This window comes from Amblyomma maculatum, chromosome 1, assembly GCF_055883805.1.
Source record: "Amblyomma maculatum isolate TAMU_Amacu chromosome 1, ASM5588380v1, whole genome shotgun sequence".
Taxonomy (NCBI): domain Eukaryota; kingdom Metazoa; phylum Arthropoda; class Arachnida; order Ixodida; family Ixodidae; genus Amblyomma; species Amblyomma maculatum.
In genome coordinates this window covers 269,464,233-269,482,403 of record NC_139344.1, presented here as the reverse complement: position 1 = coordinate 269,482,403, position 18,171 = coordinate 269,464,233, and the positions used below count along the sequence as shown (strand labels likewise).

At 45.2% G+C, this 18,171-nt stretch overlaps 1 protein-coding gene across 2 annotated transcripts in view; it reads right to left on the bottom strand.

Moving 5' to 3' along the window:
* Got1 (Glutamate oxaloacetate transaminase 1) overlaps positions 1–17,652 on the bottom strand; it is a 51,565-nt gene extending 33,913 nt beyond the window's left edge. Inside the window, exon 1 of one of the 2 annotated variants that reach the window (XM_084591233.1) lies at positions 17,403–17,652. In XM_084591233.1, the coding sequence (XP_084447359.1) occupies positions 17,403–17,511 (109 nt within the window). In that variant the 5' untranslated portion in view covers positions 17,512–17,652. The remainder of the gene's footprint in view (positions 1–17,402) is intronic. The other variant, XM_084591234.1, reaches the window with a different exon arrangement.
* Positions 17,653–18,171: the final 519 nt, after the last annotated feature.

Genomic DNA, 18,171 nt, shown 5'->3' with positions numbered 1-18,171 from the left:
CAAATGCTGTGGAAACATTTAGGAGATCTGTTCACTCTCGGCCAATATATGGGCCATAACTCATGTGACAGTATTTATGGCGCACACGGTAGAACTTTCAGCCTCCTGTCATGGACGTCTAAACCTTCCAAATCCTGTAGGATTGTGCCCTTTCTTCATGCCAAAGAAAACAGCCGTACAGACTTCTTTGTATGAAAGCTTCCTGGACAGTGGTTTAGGTTGGTTTGTGGGGTTTAACGTCCCAAAGCGACTCAGGCTATGAGAGACGCTGGACAGTGGTTTACGACACACTAGATGGTCAATTGTTGAACAAGCTTTTTTGAAACTATATTGATGAATATCAAGAAGTTCATGAGATCCCAGAACGAAGATTTCGATAGACTACTGGTGAGAACTATTGGTCTACAACAGCCGGGAGAGATCAGTGGCCATCCAGGTTTTAAGTATGAGACAACAGCTCTCTTCCAAGCCTCCAGCACTTTTCCTAATACCCAAATTTAGTTTAAAAAATTCAAAAGTGCCCCTACAGAGGGTTCAGATAGATGGGCAAGCATTTCATAACAAATTTCCATATGGCTGGGTACAGTCCATTTACCAGCAGCTAGGACTTTCTTTACTTTTTGCAGCGTAAGTAAGCACTAATGTACAATTCGTTTCTGTTATCACTTGCCGAGGCATTCCTTAGCGGTGTTTTTGTATTTCAAGAGTATTTCCTTGTAGTGTGAAGAACACAAATGCTTCCTTTGTATGTCTGTCTGTTCAATGCTTGTTTGTGTACCATGGGCTGTGAGAAAAAGAACTGTGAAGGGAGAGAAGCTGCCACTGTTTTAATGAACTTGTTCCCACATATGTGGGAACCTTAGACCTCTAAGGACCTTAAAAATTACAGACCAATCAGCTTACTGTCTCTTACGTATAAGGTATTTACTAAGGTAATCGGTAATAGAATCAGGACAACCTTAGACTGCAATCAAGCAAAGGATCAAGCAGGGTTTTGGAAACGGTACTCTACTATCGATCATATCCATACCATCAATCAGGTGATAGAAAAATGCTCGGAATATAACCAGCCCTTATACATAGCATTCATTGATTACGAAAAAGCATTTGACTCAGTTGAAACCTCGGCGGTGATTCAGGCATTGCGAAATCAGGGGGTAGACGAGCCGTACGTGAAAGTGCTGGAAGATATATATAGTGGCTGCACAGCAACCATAGTTCTGCATAAAGAAAGTAACAAAATTCCCATAAAGAAAGGTGTTAGGCAAGGAGACACAATCTCCCCAGTACTATTCACAGCTTGTTTAGAGGAAGTATTCAGAGACTTGGAATGGGAGCAGTTAGGGATAAGGGTAGATGGAGAATACCTCAGTAATCTGCGATTTGCTGATGACATTGCCTTGCTAAGCAACTCGGGGGATGAACTGCAAATAATGATTGACGACCTAGACATGAAAAGAAGAAAGGTAGGCTTGAAAATCAATATGCAGAAGACTAAGGTAATGTTCAACAGCCTCGGGAAGGAACAGCAGTTTACATTAGGTAGCGAAATACTGGAAGTAGTAGGCGAATATGTCTACTTAAAACAGGTAGTAACCGCAGATCCGGACCACGAAAAGGAAATAACAAGAAGAATACGATTGGGATGGAGCGCATTTGGCAAGCACTCGCAGATTATGACTAGCAGCTTACCGGTATCGCTCAAGAGGAAAGTATACAACAGTTGCATCTTGCCTGTACTCACCTATGGGGCTGAAACGTGGAGGCTAACCAAGAGAGTTCTACTTAAGTTGAGGACAACCCAGAGGGCTATGGAACGAAAAATGGTAGGGGTAACATTAAGAGATAGAAAGCGTGCAGAGTGGGTCAGAGAAATAACTCAAGTTACCGACAATCTAGTAGAAATTAAGAAGAAGTGGACATGGGCAGGACATGTAGTGCGAAGAGAGGATAACCGATGGTCGCTGAGGGTAACAAACTGGATTCCAAGGGAAGGAAAGCGTAGCAGGGGGCGGCAGAAAGTTAGGTGGGCGGATGAGATTAAGAAGTTCGCAGGGGTCAAGTGGATGCAGCTAGCACAGAACCGGGTTAAGTGGAGAAATATGGGAGAGGCCTTCGCTCTGCAGTGGGTATAATCAAGCTGATGATGATGATGTGGGAACCTCTGCCACGTTTCTTTTTCAGTGCTGCAATGAATATGTCAGGCTTTTGGTTCTTGCCTTATTAAAAACCATTCGGTATTCGTATGATGAGTATCTACACACACACACACACACACAAAATAAAAAATTGGCTTTTTTTTTTTTTTTTTTTGGCCTCCCTGCATTTTAGCGTCCATCAGATTTTGTAGTTCTGTCACACAACTCCTGAGTTCTGTGGAATGGCGAGGCATGCAGTGCCAATAATACAAGTCGTAAACAATTTCTTCAGTTCGTCTATGCTGAGAAATTCTAAATCAGCTTTTATTCCAAAATAATCCCAGTTTGCTAAATGAAGTTTTCACTAGCGCGGTTTGCTTGGAATGGCTGTCATTCGCAGATTGAAAAGTTTAATGACGTAAAACTTCTTTGTAAACCATGAGTACTGCAACCTAGGAAGGATTAAATTAGTTACTGAATTTATTTTGAGATAAAATAGCCATAACACTTAACACACTCCCTTGGGGAACTCATTGAACAAACGCATCAGAAAGAGTAGTTCCCAATCTGACTTTAAAAGAACAGGATGAAACAATCCTCAATACAGTGAAGCACGTTCCCACCAATTCCACTGTTGTTAAGGGCCTGGAGCATTCCGTAACTTCAAATTGCATCATATGATTTTTCTAGTTAAAAAGTATAGAATGGGTCATACCGGCCATTTGCGTGAGCCTTCCACAATTGTTTCATGACGGAACAACAGGGTGACTGTAGACTTAACACCGGGATCTGCATTCAAATCTATCTATGCTCTTGTACATTTCCAGCACATACAATAACTGTGTATTAACGAGATGCTCAAAAGTTCTGTAGAGACAATTGGTCACCGCTATCAGATGATAGCTTTCTGCAGTTTCTGCCTTTCCATGGGGAACACCATTGCTGTTTTCCAGTCTTTAGGCAGCTTACCTTTCTTACAAATGAGATTGAAAAAGACAGTAATGATTCCATAGAAGGAAAACGTTGACTTTATAGCCCATGCTGTAATGAATTTCATCTGGATTGATTGGTTTTCCTGCTTGTTCACCATGCACAACGTGGTTTTCTAGAAAAACTGGCCAGTTACATCAGTCTGCCCTCTTTTGTTGGAAGGGTGGTCATTTGCTGCAGAAAAAGAAGCGGAAGCTATAAAATGATTTCTTATTGATAGCTGTGCCAGCCATCGACGATTTAGTCCAACGACGAAACAGGACAGGAAATTGCAATCACACCTTGCTCATGTATGCCCGCTGTACACCGCCACTATAACCAAATATAAGGTAGCTATACTTCACACAATGTTAAAGGGACAGAACACTGGCCAAAATATGCCATGAGATTATTGTGAAGATAAAAAGATATTGGCTCATATAGTACAGATCAAGCACTACAATATCAAAGAAAAGAGGCTTTACAATTTTAATTTGCCATTGAAAATCACATAAAAACAACTGAGGCGCTACCTAGCGGAGAAACCCTATTACTTTCACTGTAGTACCCCACGTGAATACGTTAGCAAAATATCACCGATTTTCGTAACTGCACACTGTTCTTTTTCTTCTAGGAGTGCTTGTCATAATTTATTATATTTTGCGCTCTCTCCAGTGCATCCAGAAATAGAAAACACCCCTCCTTTTGCACCGTGAGAGGCATGCTTTCAGGTTTTGCCACCAGATGGCACCACAGTATTTGGAATTCCGCGAATGAAGCGGTGATAGTGCCCACCAAAAATTTCATCAACGAAGCGTGCGTTATTGTGCCATAGCAGCACCGAGTGTGAAACTGAAAAAATGTTACTCTACGCACAAAATGTCTGATTACTGTCTGGTGAGTGAAATATATATTTGTTTTCGGTACGTCTTTTTTGTCGACCGCCAGTCATCGCGGTCACTGCCCATGGTTTCCAGCATCGGACTACATAAAAACAGGTGCGTGCACTGATAGGAAAATTCTCGGTAAAAATTTTATACAGCGTTTCTATCAAAACTGTTATGGAATCGAACATTTTAGACATCAATCTTTCCATTGCGCCGAAAAAAATTCGAGACCTAAATTCCAGTGTTCTATCCCTTTAACTCTAGCCACTAGGAAGAACAGGGCGGAGGATACAGGACAGTTGTGAAGAAAATGACTGGAAAGTCAAAGATGAGGGAGAGGATAAGAAAAGCCAACTGCAGATTTTCCCCAGTTGGGTCAGGCTGGGGGTGCGGGGGTGGGGGGGTGGGGATGAAGTGGTGTGTTGCCTCAACCATGAGGCCTCAGAGGTCAAACGCTTGGCATCGGCTCAACCACCAGGATCCCTTTTTCCCCCACACATGGTGATGCTACACATGGCTAACATCGGTGCTCGGGGTCTGCGGTGTCACACTACACCACATGCCCCTTGCAGCGTAAAGCTGTAGCTGATCACCTGCAAGCTCGAGCCGGGGAGGTCTGGTACAGTCATTAGATTTCGAACATGAACACAGGAGCGCATGCAGACTGTCTAGAACCCAACGTGCCGATATCTGGCGACCGCTTGCAGCAATGATCCCAAACTGAAATCAGCCGACGGTCAACCGTTGGTAAATGACTGGGCAGAGCTTGGCAGCCGGCCTTCTCAGCCAGCCAATGTTTTCTGTAAACTCAGTGGATACCGTATTAACGCAGCATATGAATAGGCTTCGAATGCATGCGCATAATATTTGCACAAAGGCGGCAGAGCAGAGTTTTTAAATAAAAATTATCACCGACATGATCATGTCCTCTTTTATTTTTTATTTCTTGCGTCGCAAGCTTAAAAATGATTGAAATACCTTCTCTAGACTTGCGAGGGTGACTCGCTCTGAAATGAGCACATGTCAGGAATACACAAGCTCAGTGATGTGCGCAAGCACAGCGCTTATATCATAGAGTTTCTTTGGCACTCGTTGCACTGCACCTTATACAGTTGACACAATGAGCCTGGTCGCCATGAAAAAGTTTGCTGTTATATTTATTGCCATGCATCTGCTCCGAGCATTCTGCTGCCTTAAAATGTCCCTGTATATGTTACAGCTTTGCAGAATATTCAGAGTCACTATTTTTTTACAAAGAACATGCGTGTTTGGTTGGCAACGGCATGAATTTAAATTTGAAACTATCAGGCAATGCTTTGCATTGAAAGGATGGGCATTGTTTGGACCTTGGCCCCATGTCGCAAGGTTGGCCGGTCTAAGGCGAAGAACCAATCTCGACTTCGGCCCAAACTTGTTGACCTAGCTTTGGGTCGTGGTCAGCCAAAGGTACATGTCAACATTGGACCAATGCTGGGCCAAGGCCATTTTTTTAATTGGGAAGTGGTAGGCATTCTGTTGCCGTGCCCGATTCTGGAAAACAGAGGAATGCACCTTTCTTTTCCCTTTTTTGCTGAAAGTGGCCGCCAGGCGTACAGGTCTATGCTATCTGCCACACGCTCGTGTGCTCATGCTCATAAATCTCATGACTGTACTTTTACCAGCAGCAGAAAAAAAAGGAATTGGGGACATTAAAAAAAGCAAAATTCTTGTTCATCATGCAAAATCAACTCGCCCAACAGATCATGCTTTCAAGCAGAAAAATTAGTTTGGTTTATAGGGTTTAACGTCCCAAAGCAACTCAGGCTATGAGAGATGCCATAGTGGAGGGCTCTATAAATTTTGACCAACTGGGGTTCATTAATGTGCACTAACATCGCACAGCACACAGGCACCTTGCTTTTCGCCTCCACGAAATGCGTTCACCGCAGCCGGGATTCGATCCCGTATCCCCGAGCAGAGCAATTGAGCGCCTTAAAGGGACACTGCAGCAGTTTTCAAATGTGCTAATACTCTATATTTTTGAAGCCGATTGTTTGTTGATCATGTCTGTGAAGTTATTTCGATTATGTATAAAACACCTGCGCTATCACCGACTGAAAGTGCGCAATTCAAATCACCTGTGCCCCACACGACTGCTAAAGAGGAGGAAAGCAGGGAAACCTTTCTCCATCCATTGTGACATCACTTTGAGGAGCAGAAGGCATTCAGAGCCCCCCGAGAGAGCTTTAGACTTGCGCTGTTCCTCGTTTTACGTGCGCTGTGGATGCACAAAACATGTCAACTTAGTGTTGTGCGCTCGATACAACCCTGCCCTGCATTTGTTCAGATGCACGAGCAGCTGTAGCCGCAACGAGGTCATCTTCCACCGTTTCTAGCAATGTCAAAAGCTCACATCACAATGGGACGCTACTGAGAAGAGAGATAAATTCAGGCTGAGCAAAGGACACCTTCTACTCGAAGCCTTTTCGTGACTGTGACTACGTGCAGTTTGCTCGTAATGTGATTTCTATAGGGCTTTGTCAAAAAGGCATGGCTGAACCATGACGCGGTTCCTTCTATTTCCTCGCACAATAGAGTCATGCCAGTCACTATCCCCTAGAACCGCATTTATTGAAGGAAGAAAAGGGAGGTAAGGCTTTTACTTCTGACTGTAGTCGCATTGAGTTCAGTTCAGTAGTTCAGTCGTGTCCGACTCTTCGTGACCCTATGTACCATATCACGCCATGCTTTCCGGTCTCTCACTATCTTCCTAACATCACATAACTTCATCTGCAGCGCCTCGAGGATGCCATCTAACCATTGTGTCCATCAACAACACGTTTACCATCAGCACCCCCGTAAAGACCAGAGTCCTGGTTTACGTCAACCTCAAATCTCTCAAGCTGGGAGACCAAAAGTATGACATGGCCGCCTACACCCCACGGCCAGACGAGTCCATAAAGGGCATCATATACAACGCCTATTGGAACGAGACGCCCGAAGAGATCATCAACGGCTTTCTCAATTTTAACCCAGACATTCCCATGGTGGCGGCCCGCCGCCTCGGCAGGTCGACCTCCATCGTGATCACCTTCGCTGGAAGCAAAGTCCCCCGCTCGATATGCTTCAGGGCAGGCCTCTTCAACTGCTTCCCCTTCCACAGCCGTGTTGAGACGTCGGTGCGTCCCAAACCTGAGACGCATCTATGCCGCAGATGCGGCGAGAACCACTCAGCCCTACCTGAAGGCGAACAACCCCAATGCACGCCTAAATGCATCATCTGCAACGGCTCCCACATGACTGGCGGGAGGAACTGCAAACACCCCTTCATCAAGCGCCCGCAACAGCAGTCTAGGAACGCGCAAGACGCCGGCTCCACCCCACAACCGGGTCAGGAGCTGCAAGTCCCGCTCCAAGGAATGCGCCAATCACACACAGAAGGAGCGCAAGCAGAGCAAGTCCCGCGACCGATCGACATCCTATCTGCCACTCGGTTCAAGTAGGGATTCGAGTGCCAGCCGAAAGAACGCCGACCACAGCCGCTCCGACAGAAGCAGAAGCAGCAGTGCCAGCCGAAGGAACACCGACCACAACCACTCCGACAAAAGCAGAAGCAGCAGCCGCTCTGGAAAACAGGTGAGCTGGGCGGCCACGGCCTCCAAAGCCACTGCTCGGGAACAGGAGCTGTTAGGCAAAATACGCACACTAGAGGAGGTAATTGCATCTATGCGTCGAGAAACGGCAGAACTTAAAAACCGTCTCAAACCGCAAGACGTCATGCTCCAACTCTCGAGAGACGTCCTAGACCCTACATACAGGAAAGGCACGAAGGCCACCTTAGGTTTAGACCTAAAAAAGGCCTTCGACAACGTCTCACACGAAGCCATTCTCATGAACCTCTTGCACATCGACCCAGGGAGAGAGCGTTCAATTACGTTCGCTTTTTCCTCTCGGAGAGAACGGCAGAGCTATCGCTCGGAGGTCTCACGTCGGATCCCATCCCCCTAGGAAGCAGAGGCACGCCGCAAGGCTCGGTACGCTCGCCCTTCCTATTCAACCTCTCTCTAGTCACGCTACCCCCGAAACTGGCAGCAATTGAGGGTCTACAACACAGCTTATACGCGGACGACATCACTCTGTGGATGTCCACCGGCAGTGACGGCCAAATAGAGGAGACGCTGCAGGAGGCCGTCAACGTAATCGAGTCCCATGCCTCTGGAGCGGGGCTCGAATGCTCGCATCCCAAATCAGAATTGCTTGTGCTTAGAGACAGTCCGAGAGGCAGCCACAGAGTAAAAAATTTAGCGCAAAAAAAGAACACAAAGGACAAAGAAGAACACATAAGACGTTTGACGAGCGCTAACTACCAACTCTTTATTCAAGCCGAAGCACACAGCTTATATATTAAAAAATCGAGCATGCGCAGAAGGGGGCAGATAAAACAGTAGCAGTCAACATCTGTACACATGTACTCGGCGGAATGTGCCTTTCTAGACATGTTTTTGTGTTGACTGCTACTGTTTTATCTGCGCGCTTCTGCGCATGCTCGATTTTTTCATATATAAGCTGTGTACTTCGGCTTGAATAAAGAGTTGGTAGTTAGCGCTCGTCAAACGTCTTATGTGTTCTTCTTTGTCCTTTGTGCTCTTTTTTTGCGCTAAATTTTTTACTTAACGGACCACCAACTAGTCCGGCAACATGCTCAGCCACAGAGGCCAGGCACCCCCGCCTCCGCTACACATAACTGTCGGAGGACAGCCTATCAAAGAAGTATCAACAATTAGAATTCTCGGGATGCTCATTCAGAGCAACCGCAGGAATACCGAAACGATATGCAAACTGACCACCACGGTCTATCAAACCACCCGGCTCATACGACGAATAGCCTCATGTACCCAGGGCAATACTCCCCCCCAGTGTAACAAGTGCGGCGACAGAGCCACACTAGACCGCATCCTGTGGAACTGTCTGGAGGATCCACCTCCATCGGACCTAATTCAGCTCCTAACTTCCGAGCAGTGGGAGGCCGTGCTGCTCAGCTCCGACTCGGAGATCCAACTCCGGGCAGTGGAGCGGGCCAACCAGGTCGCGGTTAGCCACGGGCTGACGGCCATTTAGCGCGACCAAGAACTCACCTTGAACCACTTTCTGCCGGTGAATAAATGTTTTCCAATCCAAAAAAAAAAAAAAACGCTGCCTACCCCTTCTACCCCTTCTCCTCAACCTTTCCCTACATCAAATCTTTCTCCAGCGACTCCTCTCTTCTCATCAGATGACCAAAGTAGCTGAGCAAATTTGATCCTCCAATGAGCAGTCAGGGTTTAGGGTCGACAATATCGACTGATTTGATCTTCTGGCCGTCCAAGGAACTCTCAAGAGTCTCCGCCAGCACCACAATTCAAAGGCGTCAATTCTTCGGCGGTCAGCCTTCTTCACAGTCCAACTCTCGCATCCATACATCACAACTGGAAAGACCATAGCACGAGTTAAACGGATCTTGGTTGACAGACTAATGTCTCTGCTCTTTACTAGGCGGTCAAGGCTAACCATTGCTCTCTTTCCCAGAAGCAGGCGTCTTCTAATATCATGGCTGCAGTCTCCTTCCGAGGTAATCTTGGAGCCCAAGAACAGAAAATCTGTCACAGCTTCCACTTCTTGTCCATTGATGCTCCAAGACTTGATAGGGCAAGACGCCGTGATCTTTGTCTTTTTAATGTTCAGTTTAAGCCCAAACTTCTCACTCTCTTCTTGTACGCGCATCAGAAGTCTCTTGAGTTCCACTTCACTTTCTGCCATTAAAGTGGTATCATCCGCATATCTAAGGTTGTTGATACGTTTCCCAGCAATCTTCACTCCAGCTGAAGACTCGTCCAGACCGGCCTTCCTCATGATGCACTCAGCATATAGATTAAATAGGCAGGGCGACAGTATGCAGCCTTGTCTCATTCCTTTCTCAATCGGAAACCAATCAGTAAGACCATGTCCAGTTCTGACTGTGGTCTCTTGCCCTTCATACAGGTTTCTGAGGAGACAGATGAGGTGAATTGGAACTCCCAACTCTTGGAAAGCTTGCAACAATCTGCTGTGATCTACGCAGTCAAATGCTTTTGCATAATCAATAAAGCAGAAGTATGTAGATGGGTTTCTGGAACTCTCTTGCTTTTTCCATGATCCAACGAAGGTTGGCAATCTGGTCTCTAGTTCCTCTGCCCTTGCGAAACCCAGCTTGCACGTCCGGAAGCTCCCGATCCACATACTGCTGCAGCCTACCTTGGAGGATTTTCAACATCACCTTGCTAGCATGCAAAATAAGCGCGATCGTACGGTAGTTGGAATAATCTTTGGCACTGCCTTTCTTTGGAATGGGGATGTAAACTGACCTCCTCCAATCCTGTGGCCACTGCAGGGTTGTCCAAATTTTCTGACATAATGTATACAGAACGTTAACAGCGTCGTCATGGTTGAGGTTTTGAAGCAACTCAGCTTGAATGCCATCAATTCCGCTAGCTTTGTTCTTAGCAAGGCTGTCTAAGGTCCATTCAACTTCACTCTTCAGGATGCCCGGCTCGAGATCAGTAATCACAACCGTCTTATGTTGGGTTTGCACATCCGGGTCCTTCTTGTACAGTTCTTCTGTGTATTCCTGCCACCTCTTCTTTATCTCTGAGGCTTCAGTGAGGTCCCTGCCTCGTTTGTCCTTTATCATGCCCAGCTTAGCACAGAAGCTTCCTTTGATATCTTTGATTGTCTTATACAGAGCTCTTGTGTTCCTCAATTGGCTGTTGTCCTCAACTGCTTGGCACTGAATGTTCAGGAAGGCATTCTTATCTCTTCTTGCTTTTTTCTGAAAATCCGTATTGAGAACCTTGTATCTTTCTCTTTCCCCCATAACTTTTGCCAGCCTCCTATCCTCGGCTATTTGCAAAGCCTCTTCAGATAACCAGTTTGCTTTCTTGCATTTCTTTTGCTTTGGAACTACCTTACTTTCTGAATATTCAGGTCTCATTTGTATGTGAACAGTCACATTTAGCATTGACTGCAATCTGCTCATGGAGTGCAATCTCTCATTGGGACGGGCTGACAGCATCGGCGTGTGGTGGTACTTGCGTGTTTTTTTTTTTTTTTTTTTTTTTTTTTTTTTTTTTTTTTTTTTTTTTTTTTGCGCAAAGGTACGCGCAACGGCTTCCTTGCTAACATCGGACAGCTCATCAGTTGCATGCACTGATGATCCTTTGCGAACGAGTAGATGATTAAGAGCCCACTTTTGTGTCGCAGCTAGGTTGTGACAGCTTTGCGAGATCCTTTCCAGCCCAGCATGGACCTGATATGTTTGTGGAACCCCTAAGGGAGCGTTATTAGAAGATGAGGCGTTTACCACTCAGCTTAGTATGGGCGCATTCAGGTATGGAGTGCACTGAGCGAGGTTCCCTTCGATGCGTCCAAGCAAGCAATCATCGAAGTTGCTCATATTATAGGGTTATTAGTTTTTGGGTAAAACCAGGTTTTTCCCGATTTCTGCAACAACTGTGCCCACGAAACTGCTGTGCGCCCAGTTGACGCGCAGGCGAGAAGCAGCCTAGGCGATTGACAGACGGACAATCATTGACTGCAGGATCCGTGCCGCCATCTAACGTCGGAGTCTCAAACAAAGCCTCGAGCAGCTCGCACACATACAGGAGCGATATTTGCACGTTGTGTATTTGCAGCGCTACTAACAAGCATTATAGATGGGCGAAAACGAAAGCAATTGGATGACTGGAGCAAAGAACACAAGGATTTAGAGATTGCAGCGAAAGACTCCGAAGGCAGCCGCGCGCTAGTGTGAAAGTACTGCAAGGTCACCGATCCAGTGAAGAAGCCCTACGACCGCATTTGTGAGCATTTCGAGTCATCCCGTCATAAGAAGTTGAAGATGGCGGTCCAGGAATCTGAAAAGTCGGGAACATCACAGCCGACGTTCTTCGATGTTACCTGGAGGCAGCGTGCAAAAAAAAAATGAAGTGAATGGCGTGATTCATGACTTCGTCCATGCCCTGACGTACAGAAGAATCTGCATGCACCAAATGGACGGACCTCTGGGGGATTTCGTACGCAAATACTGCAAGGCCGCTAAAACTATGCAGACAGGACAACGGCTTAGAATTTAATACCTGAAAGAAGCTTTTGACAAAGACATGGTGAAAATCCATCAGGATATACAAGCCATTAAATTGAGTGTTATTGTCGACAAATCACCTGACATCACCGGAGCGCCTACATTAACACCCTTTTGTGCTACTATAGCCGAAAGCAAAAAAGAAGCACGTTTGTTTGGCCGACGTCGACAAAGTTAATGCTTCGAACAGCTACACAGTGGCCAGGGTAATCGGCAAAGCTCTCCTGACTGTGGGGAAAAACACAGAATAGAAACATAGAAAACTCAACTCAGTACATGCGAAAAACAAACGGCGAATTATAAACACTTTCTTGGAAGCAGCCCAAAAAGTACCCCTAATTGTTACGCACCAATTAGTGCAAAAATTATTAGTTTGCAAATTTAACCCGATAAAACCCAAATTTCAGAGTGTTTCCCACGAAAAACCCAATTTCTTCCCTAATTTCAAACCGAAAAATAGTGCCAGATTTTTACCCGCGAATTAGAAAAAATATAAAACCCGAGAACAAATAACCCTATTCATATATGGCCTCATACTTTTGCATCCGTTGCCGCCTCGTCATTTTACATAGTTCTGTCTTGTTTGTAGATGCAAGTGAAATTAGAAATGAAACCGACGAGACTCTTATAAAAAAGCACGTTTCAGAGCATGGTTTCCTCACGAAGGTGTGGTATACGGTGTGGTATATGGGTATGGTATACGTGGAGCTGCAGCTTGGCTTTCAACGTACATCAACTGTCAATTCACTACACTTATATTGTGAGTGTATGATAAAAGGGACAAGTTCTCTACGTCTGCTAAATGTCCCATGACTCAAGCAGCATTCTGCGCGTTTGACTTGGTCTCCAGCACAATAGCTCTGTCAATGCCTCGCATGCATCGCAGAGCTCGGCAACATCACTTCGCTAACTGTTCATTTGCCTGGTGGCAGCTGTGCACTGCTTTGCTCTTTCCATAAAATTCTTCATTTCTCCAAGGTACGAAGCCTGGAAATCAAAGCAGGATTTGGTACACCACGCCTTGGGCCTTTTTTTTTTTTCTTCACAACAATGACTTTTCTGGTGGGGCGGGAGGCCTGAGACGGAGGTAGTCGGCTAGTATATTGTTCGTTGCCTTTCCTTCCAAGGAATATGCGCGCCGGGTTTCGCTGAGGGCCATGTAGTTTCTGCCAATAATGACACACACTACTTTTAAAAATTCCTTACTCTATACTAAAGCAAGACTTCATGCAAAGCCTAAGCTCCCCACAACACAAGCGCTTCATAGTTTGTGGGCGCATCTGGTACGGATAGATGCGTTGTAAAACCCAACGCTCATTCGAGTAGAAATGGCGTGTCATAATGACTTTCACAAAGCCGCAGAGAGCTGCGATCAGCACGCAGCGCAACGACGGAGCTGCATCGGCAGCTTCGCCGGTCCCCAAAAGGTCATCACGTGATGTCTTGGCCAATTACAAGCGGCGGCACAACCCGCGGTGAGCCTCGTCGCGCGGGCTGCGTATTTCTGCTGAAAAAAGGCTACTTCTGCTTTTTTTCTGCCAAATTTCAATCTGATATTCCAGTTCACAGCATGAAAAAGTGTGGGTTTCTGCTGAAAGCCCAATTTTTGCAAAAAGTGCCACAGTGTCTGCTGCACTGCCGCGGCAGGTACAACCAGAAAAATTGTTCTAGTGTCGCTATAAGTAGCCAATCCAAGGGGAATTTTTCTTTCTTGGTAAATGGCCCATACTCACGAGAGGGAATTGGCCAGGGTTGAATGTGGACAGCCAAATGTAGTGCATATAATGGATTAGTGTAATTAATCAATTATCGACTAAATAAATAAAAAAATTTTTAATCCTAATCATAGAATTGAACAAAAGCAAAAAAACAGTGTGCAAAGTTTTTGAAGTTTGTAAACTTTCAATACAAGTTTCAAGCAAGGGAATCTGTCTGTAGCTGTGATGTAGTTATGTAAATATTCACAAATCTGAGGCAACGCATATCCTCTTGCACTTGCCACCGAAGGAAAGAAGAAGCAGGACCGACAAAGTAAATTCCAATTGTGCTATGAGAATTTCTATATGTACCTTTCTTTGAAACAAGAACTATCGACATGCGAGAAGGAAATGCTCAATCATTTCCTCTCACCACAAGCCTCACAAAAGCGTGTGGGACTCAAACCCGCACCTACATAACTAAAGGTTTAGGCGGGGATCCCGCATCGCATAAGAGCCAGCGCTACCTCACAGTGCCATGATTTACATGAACAAACTTTCCATGAGTACATGAGATGTTGATAGTCAGCTGTAGATAACAAGGGATTGTTGCCCAAGGTATCTATTTATTGATAACGCTGAAAACGAGACATTCCAAAAATGATATTAGAATCACTAAACAGAACAGGTGCACCAAGAGCTGATTTTGCCATGAAGTCTGCCGCTTCATACTGGAAAATACCGCAGTGACCTGGGACCCAGATGAAGTGTACCACTTTCACCCACTCAGGGTCAAAATATTTTAATAAGCGGCTCAAAAGAGAACCCCTGCTGATTCCAATATTTCTTACTTATTCCAGGAACTTTTAAAAGTACAAGCCCAACAGCCATCATCAGCCAGATTATACCCACTGCAAAAGCGAAGGCCTTTCCCAACAATACTCTAACTAACCCAGCCCTATGCTAGCTGCATCCACTTGACCCCTGTGAATTTCTTAACCTCATCCGCCCACTTAACTGTTTACCATCCCCTGCTACACTTTCCTTCCCCGGCAATCTAATTTGTTACCCTTAGCGACCATCGGTTATCCTCTCTTCCAACTACATGCCCTGCCCATGCCCATTTCTTTTTCTTGATTTCCACTTGAATGTCATCAACTCGAGTTATTTCTCTGGCCCACTCTGCATGCTTCCTATTTCTTAACGTTATACCTACCATTTTACGTTCAATAGCCTTCTGCGTTGTCATCAGCTTAAGTAGAACCCTTTTCGTTAGCTTCCACGTTTTAGCCCCATAGGTGAGTATAAGTAAGATGCAACTGTTTATACTTTCCTCTTGAGCGGTACCAGTATGCTGCTAGTCATAATCTGTGAGTGCTTGGCAAATGCACTTCATCCTAATCTTATTCTCCCGATTATTTCCCTTTCATGGTCCAGATCTGCAGTTACTACCTGTCCTAAGTATATGTAATCGCCTACTACTTGCAGTGTTTCGCTACCTATTGTAAAATGCTGTTCCTTAACTAGGCTGTTGGACATTACCTAGTCTTCTGCATATTCATTTTCAAGCCTACCTTTCTACTTTTTCTGCCTAGGTCATCAATCATTATTTGCAGTTCATCCCCCGAGTTGCTTAGCAAGGCAATATAATGAGCGAATCGCACATTACTGAGATATCCCCCATCAACGCTTATCCCTAATTGCTCCCATTCTAAGTTCCTGAATACTTCGTCTAAGCAAGCTAAGATTGTATCTCCTTGCCTAATACTTTTCCTTATAGGAACTTTGTTACTTCCTTTATGCAGAGCTATAGTTGCTGTGCAGCCACTATAGATATCTTCCAGCCCTTTACATACAGCTCACCTACACCCTGATTTCGCAATGCCTGCATGACTGTTTAGGTTTTGACTGAGCCAAATGCTTTTTCGTAACCAATGAATGCTGTGTATAAGCATTGGTTACATTCTGAGAAATTTTCTATTACCTGGTTGATAGTATAAATATGATTGCTAGTAGAGTACCCTTTCCTAAAACCTGCTTGGTCCTTTGGTTGATTGAAGTCTAAGGTTGCCCTAATTCTATTAGCGATTACTCTGGTAAATACCTTGTATGTATCGGATAGTAAGCTGATTGGTCTATCCTTTTTAAAGTCCTTTGCATCCTCTTTCTTATAAACTCTGCTAAAAAGATTGGTGCAAAACCTGGGACACACACCAAAATGGATTACCGTGTGATCCAGTAGTTTTTCAAGGTGATCATAGAGGAGACTAGATATTAGACTGGAAACTAAGTGCTTCAAATTAGATGGAAAGCTAGAATCAAAATTGATATCCACATGGGACGTTGTATAACCAAATGGACACATGAAACCGAGGTCCACACCAATGTTTGCTGAAATCCTCTGAGTGAAAACAACCTGAGACATGCAGACCTTGGCCACTGGTAAGTGAGAAAGAGGGCTGAGTGGGGCACAAATATAGGTATAGCCACCCCGGAAGTAGGCTCAAATGACCACAAGAATGATCTGACAGAAGACTGAAACGGGAGTTAAGGTCCAGAATATGAGCCTCCGGATACAGAACAGCAGAGGAAGCTGATTGTAGGAGACCTTGGCAGAGGTGAAGTGCAAGGATACAGCTCATATTTTGGAGAATCAGAAGGATTCAGCCAAATTTGTACAGATGTAGAAGAGTGTCTCGGTGCATTCCAAATTTCCTATTACTTATATGTACGAGTCTACCAAGAGCACGCTCACCTTTCTGAACATCAGTCGAGATGTGAGACCTCCAATCCATACTAGCACATCATAAGTAATGCCTAAATACAGCAGATTCTTTCGGGGTATGTTGTCCGAGCGGTAATGTAACGAATTATATAAGGGGGTGTTGGTTTTAAAAACTAGCACACTACTTCTGCGCACATTTTAGAACCAACTTAATTTGAAAAGGGAATGCCGGGAGAATTTCAGCCTGGAAACTACCTCGTCCGTTGAGCAGGCATAAAATCTTTACTCAAGCTGTCGACCTTGTGCCGATCTTTGACAAAAACAAAAACAGCACTGTACGCCCCTTGTAGAGAAATCTTTAAAAAAGAAAAAAATTATAAGACGGCTAGTCAACGCGCAAAAATATATTGCAGTATTTGCACTCTGGCCTGCCCCGCGCTTCTGCAATTAGACGTAAGCTTCGGCTTCGACCGTACGTAAGGTGAGATCCATGCATGCACCCCAGATTGTGCACACTTATAGCAGAAGCAAGGCTCTGAAAAATATGAATTATGATCAGAACTCATCATGGCCACGACCAATCAAGCATAGACACGATAAGAAAGATGACCCTTCCGTAACAAATCAAAATAAGCGAAACACCAGCGACAGCAGGAAACTTCAGAAATAACATACAACATGCACCGCAGCCAGCGAACAAAGTTTCATCGTATCATTCGAAGAACGTTAAGACGCTGAAAAGAACCAGTCAGATACCTTTCTACGCCCTGCGACTCTTTTTAAATCGAAATATGAAAAACTGCCGTAAGCACAGGACACACGAGAACAGCAGCACTGTACACAGAGACTTACCTCCTACACCAAGATCGACTTTTTGAGCAAACGTATCAGCACGGTATGCTCGCATGAGAGCGAATATTTCAACAGGAGGAGCAGCCTCAACACACGAAAAACGAGTCATTTTTTTTTTTTTCCTGTCGGCGCAAACTATACAAAGCTATCACAAATTATACGAAGCCGACGAAGCCCTTCGTATCACGCAGCACTGGGCAGCACGTAAGGGCACCTTGAAAGTGAGCTTGTACCGCTAGAGTCTAGAGTGATTAGAATGCGTGCTTGATGATGGACAATTGGGTAGGTAGAGAGATAAAAGTACTTCCCTCCAGGCGGCGGGGTGGAAGCGTGCGCATTCCGCGGCGCGCCATGGTGCATATCGAGGCCATCGAGCAGTGTATTAGCAGTGTATTAGCGGTGTATTAGTCGAGTATTAGCTCATTAGCTCTATGCATGGAGGAAGGATGGCTCTATGCCATCGAGGATCAAGGCACCCTATTGTGCGCCAGCGCCTTCCGTGGAAAGACCGGAAAAGCTCGCGCAGCGCGTTGGCGCAGCATGCGGCAGCGTCGTCTGCTCCGTCGAGCGCTTGTCTACGTCTGCACGGTTATTCTTTTTTTGCAGAATTCTGCCCGCCGTCGCGATCTAAGAAACGAAGAAAACTACAATGATTAACCGATTAACCTACTGCGTGCTTTCTCGTACCGCTTGTGGGGGGAACGGTAGAATTTCACAGGCGATAGTCGGCCCTTTTTGTAATGCCGATAGCTGTTTAGAAGTTTTGAAA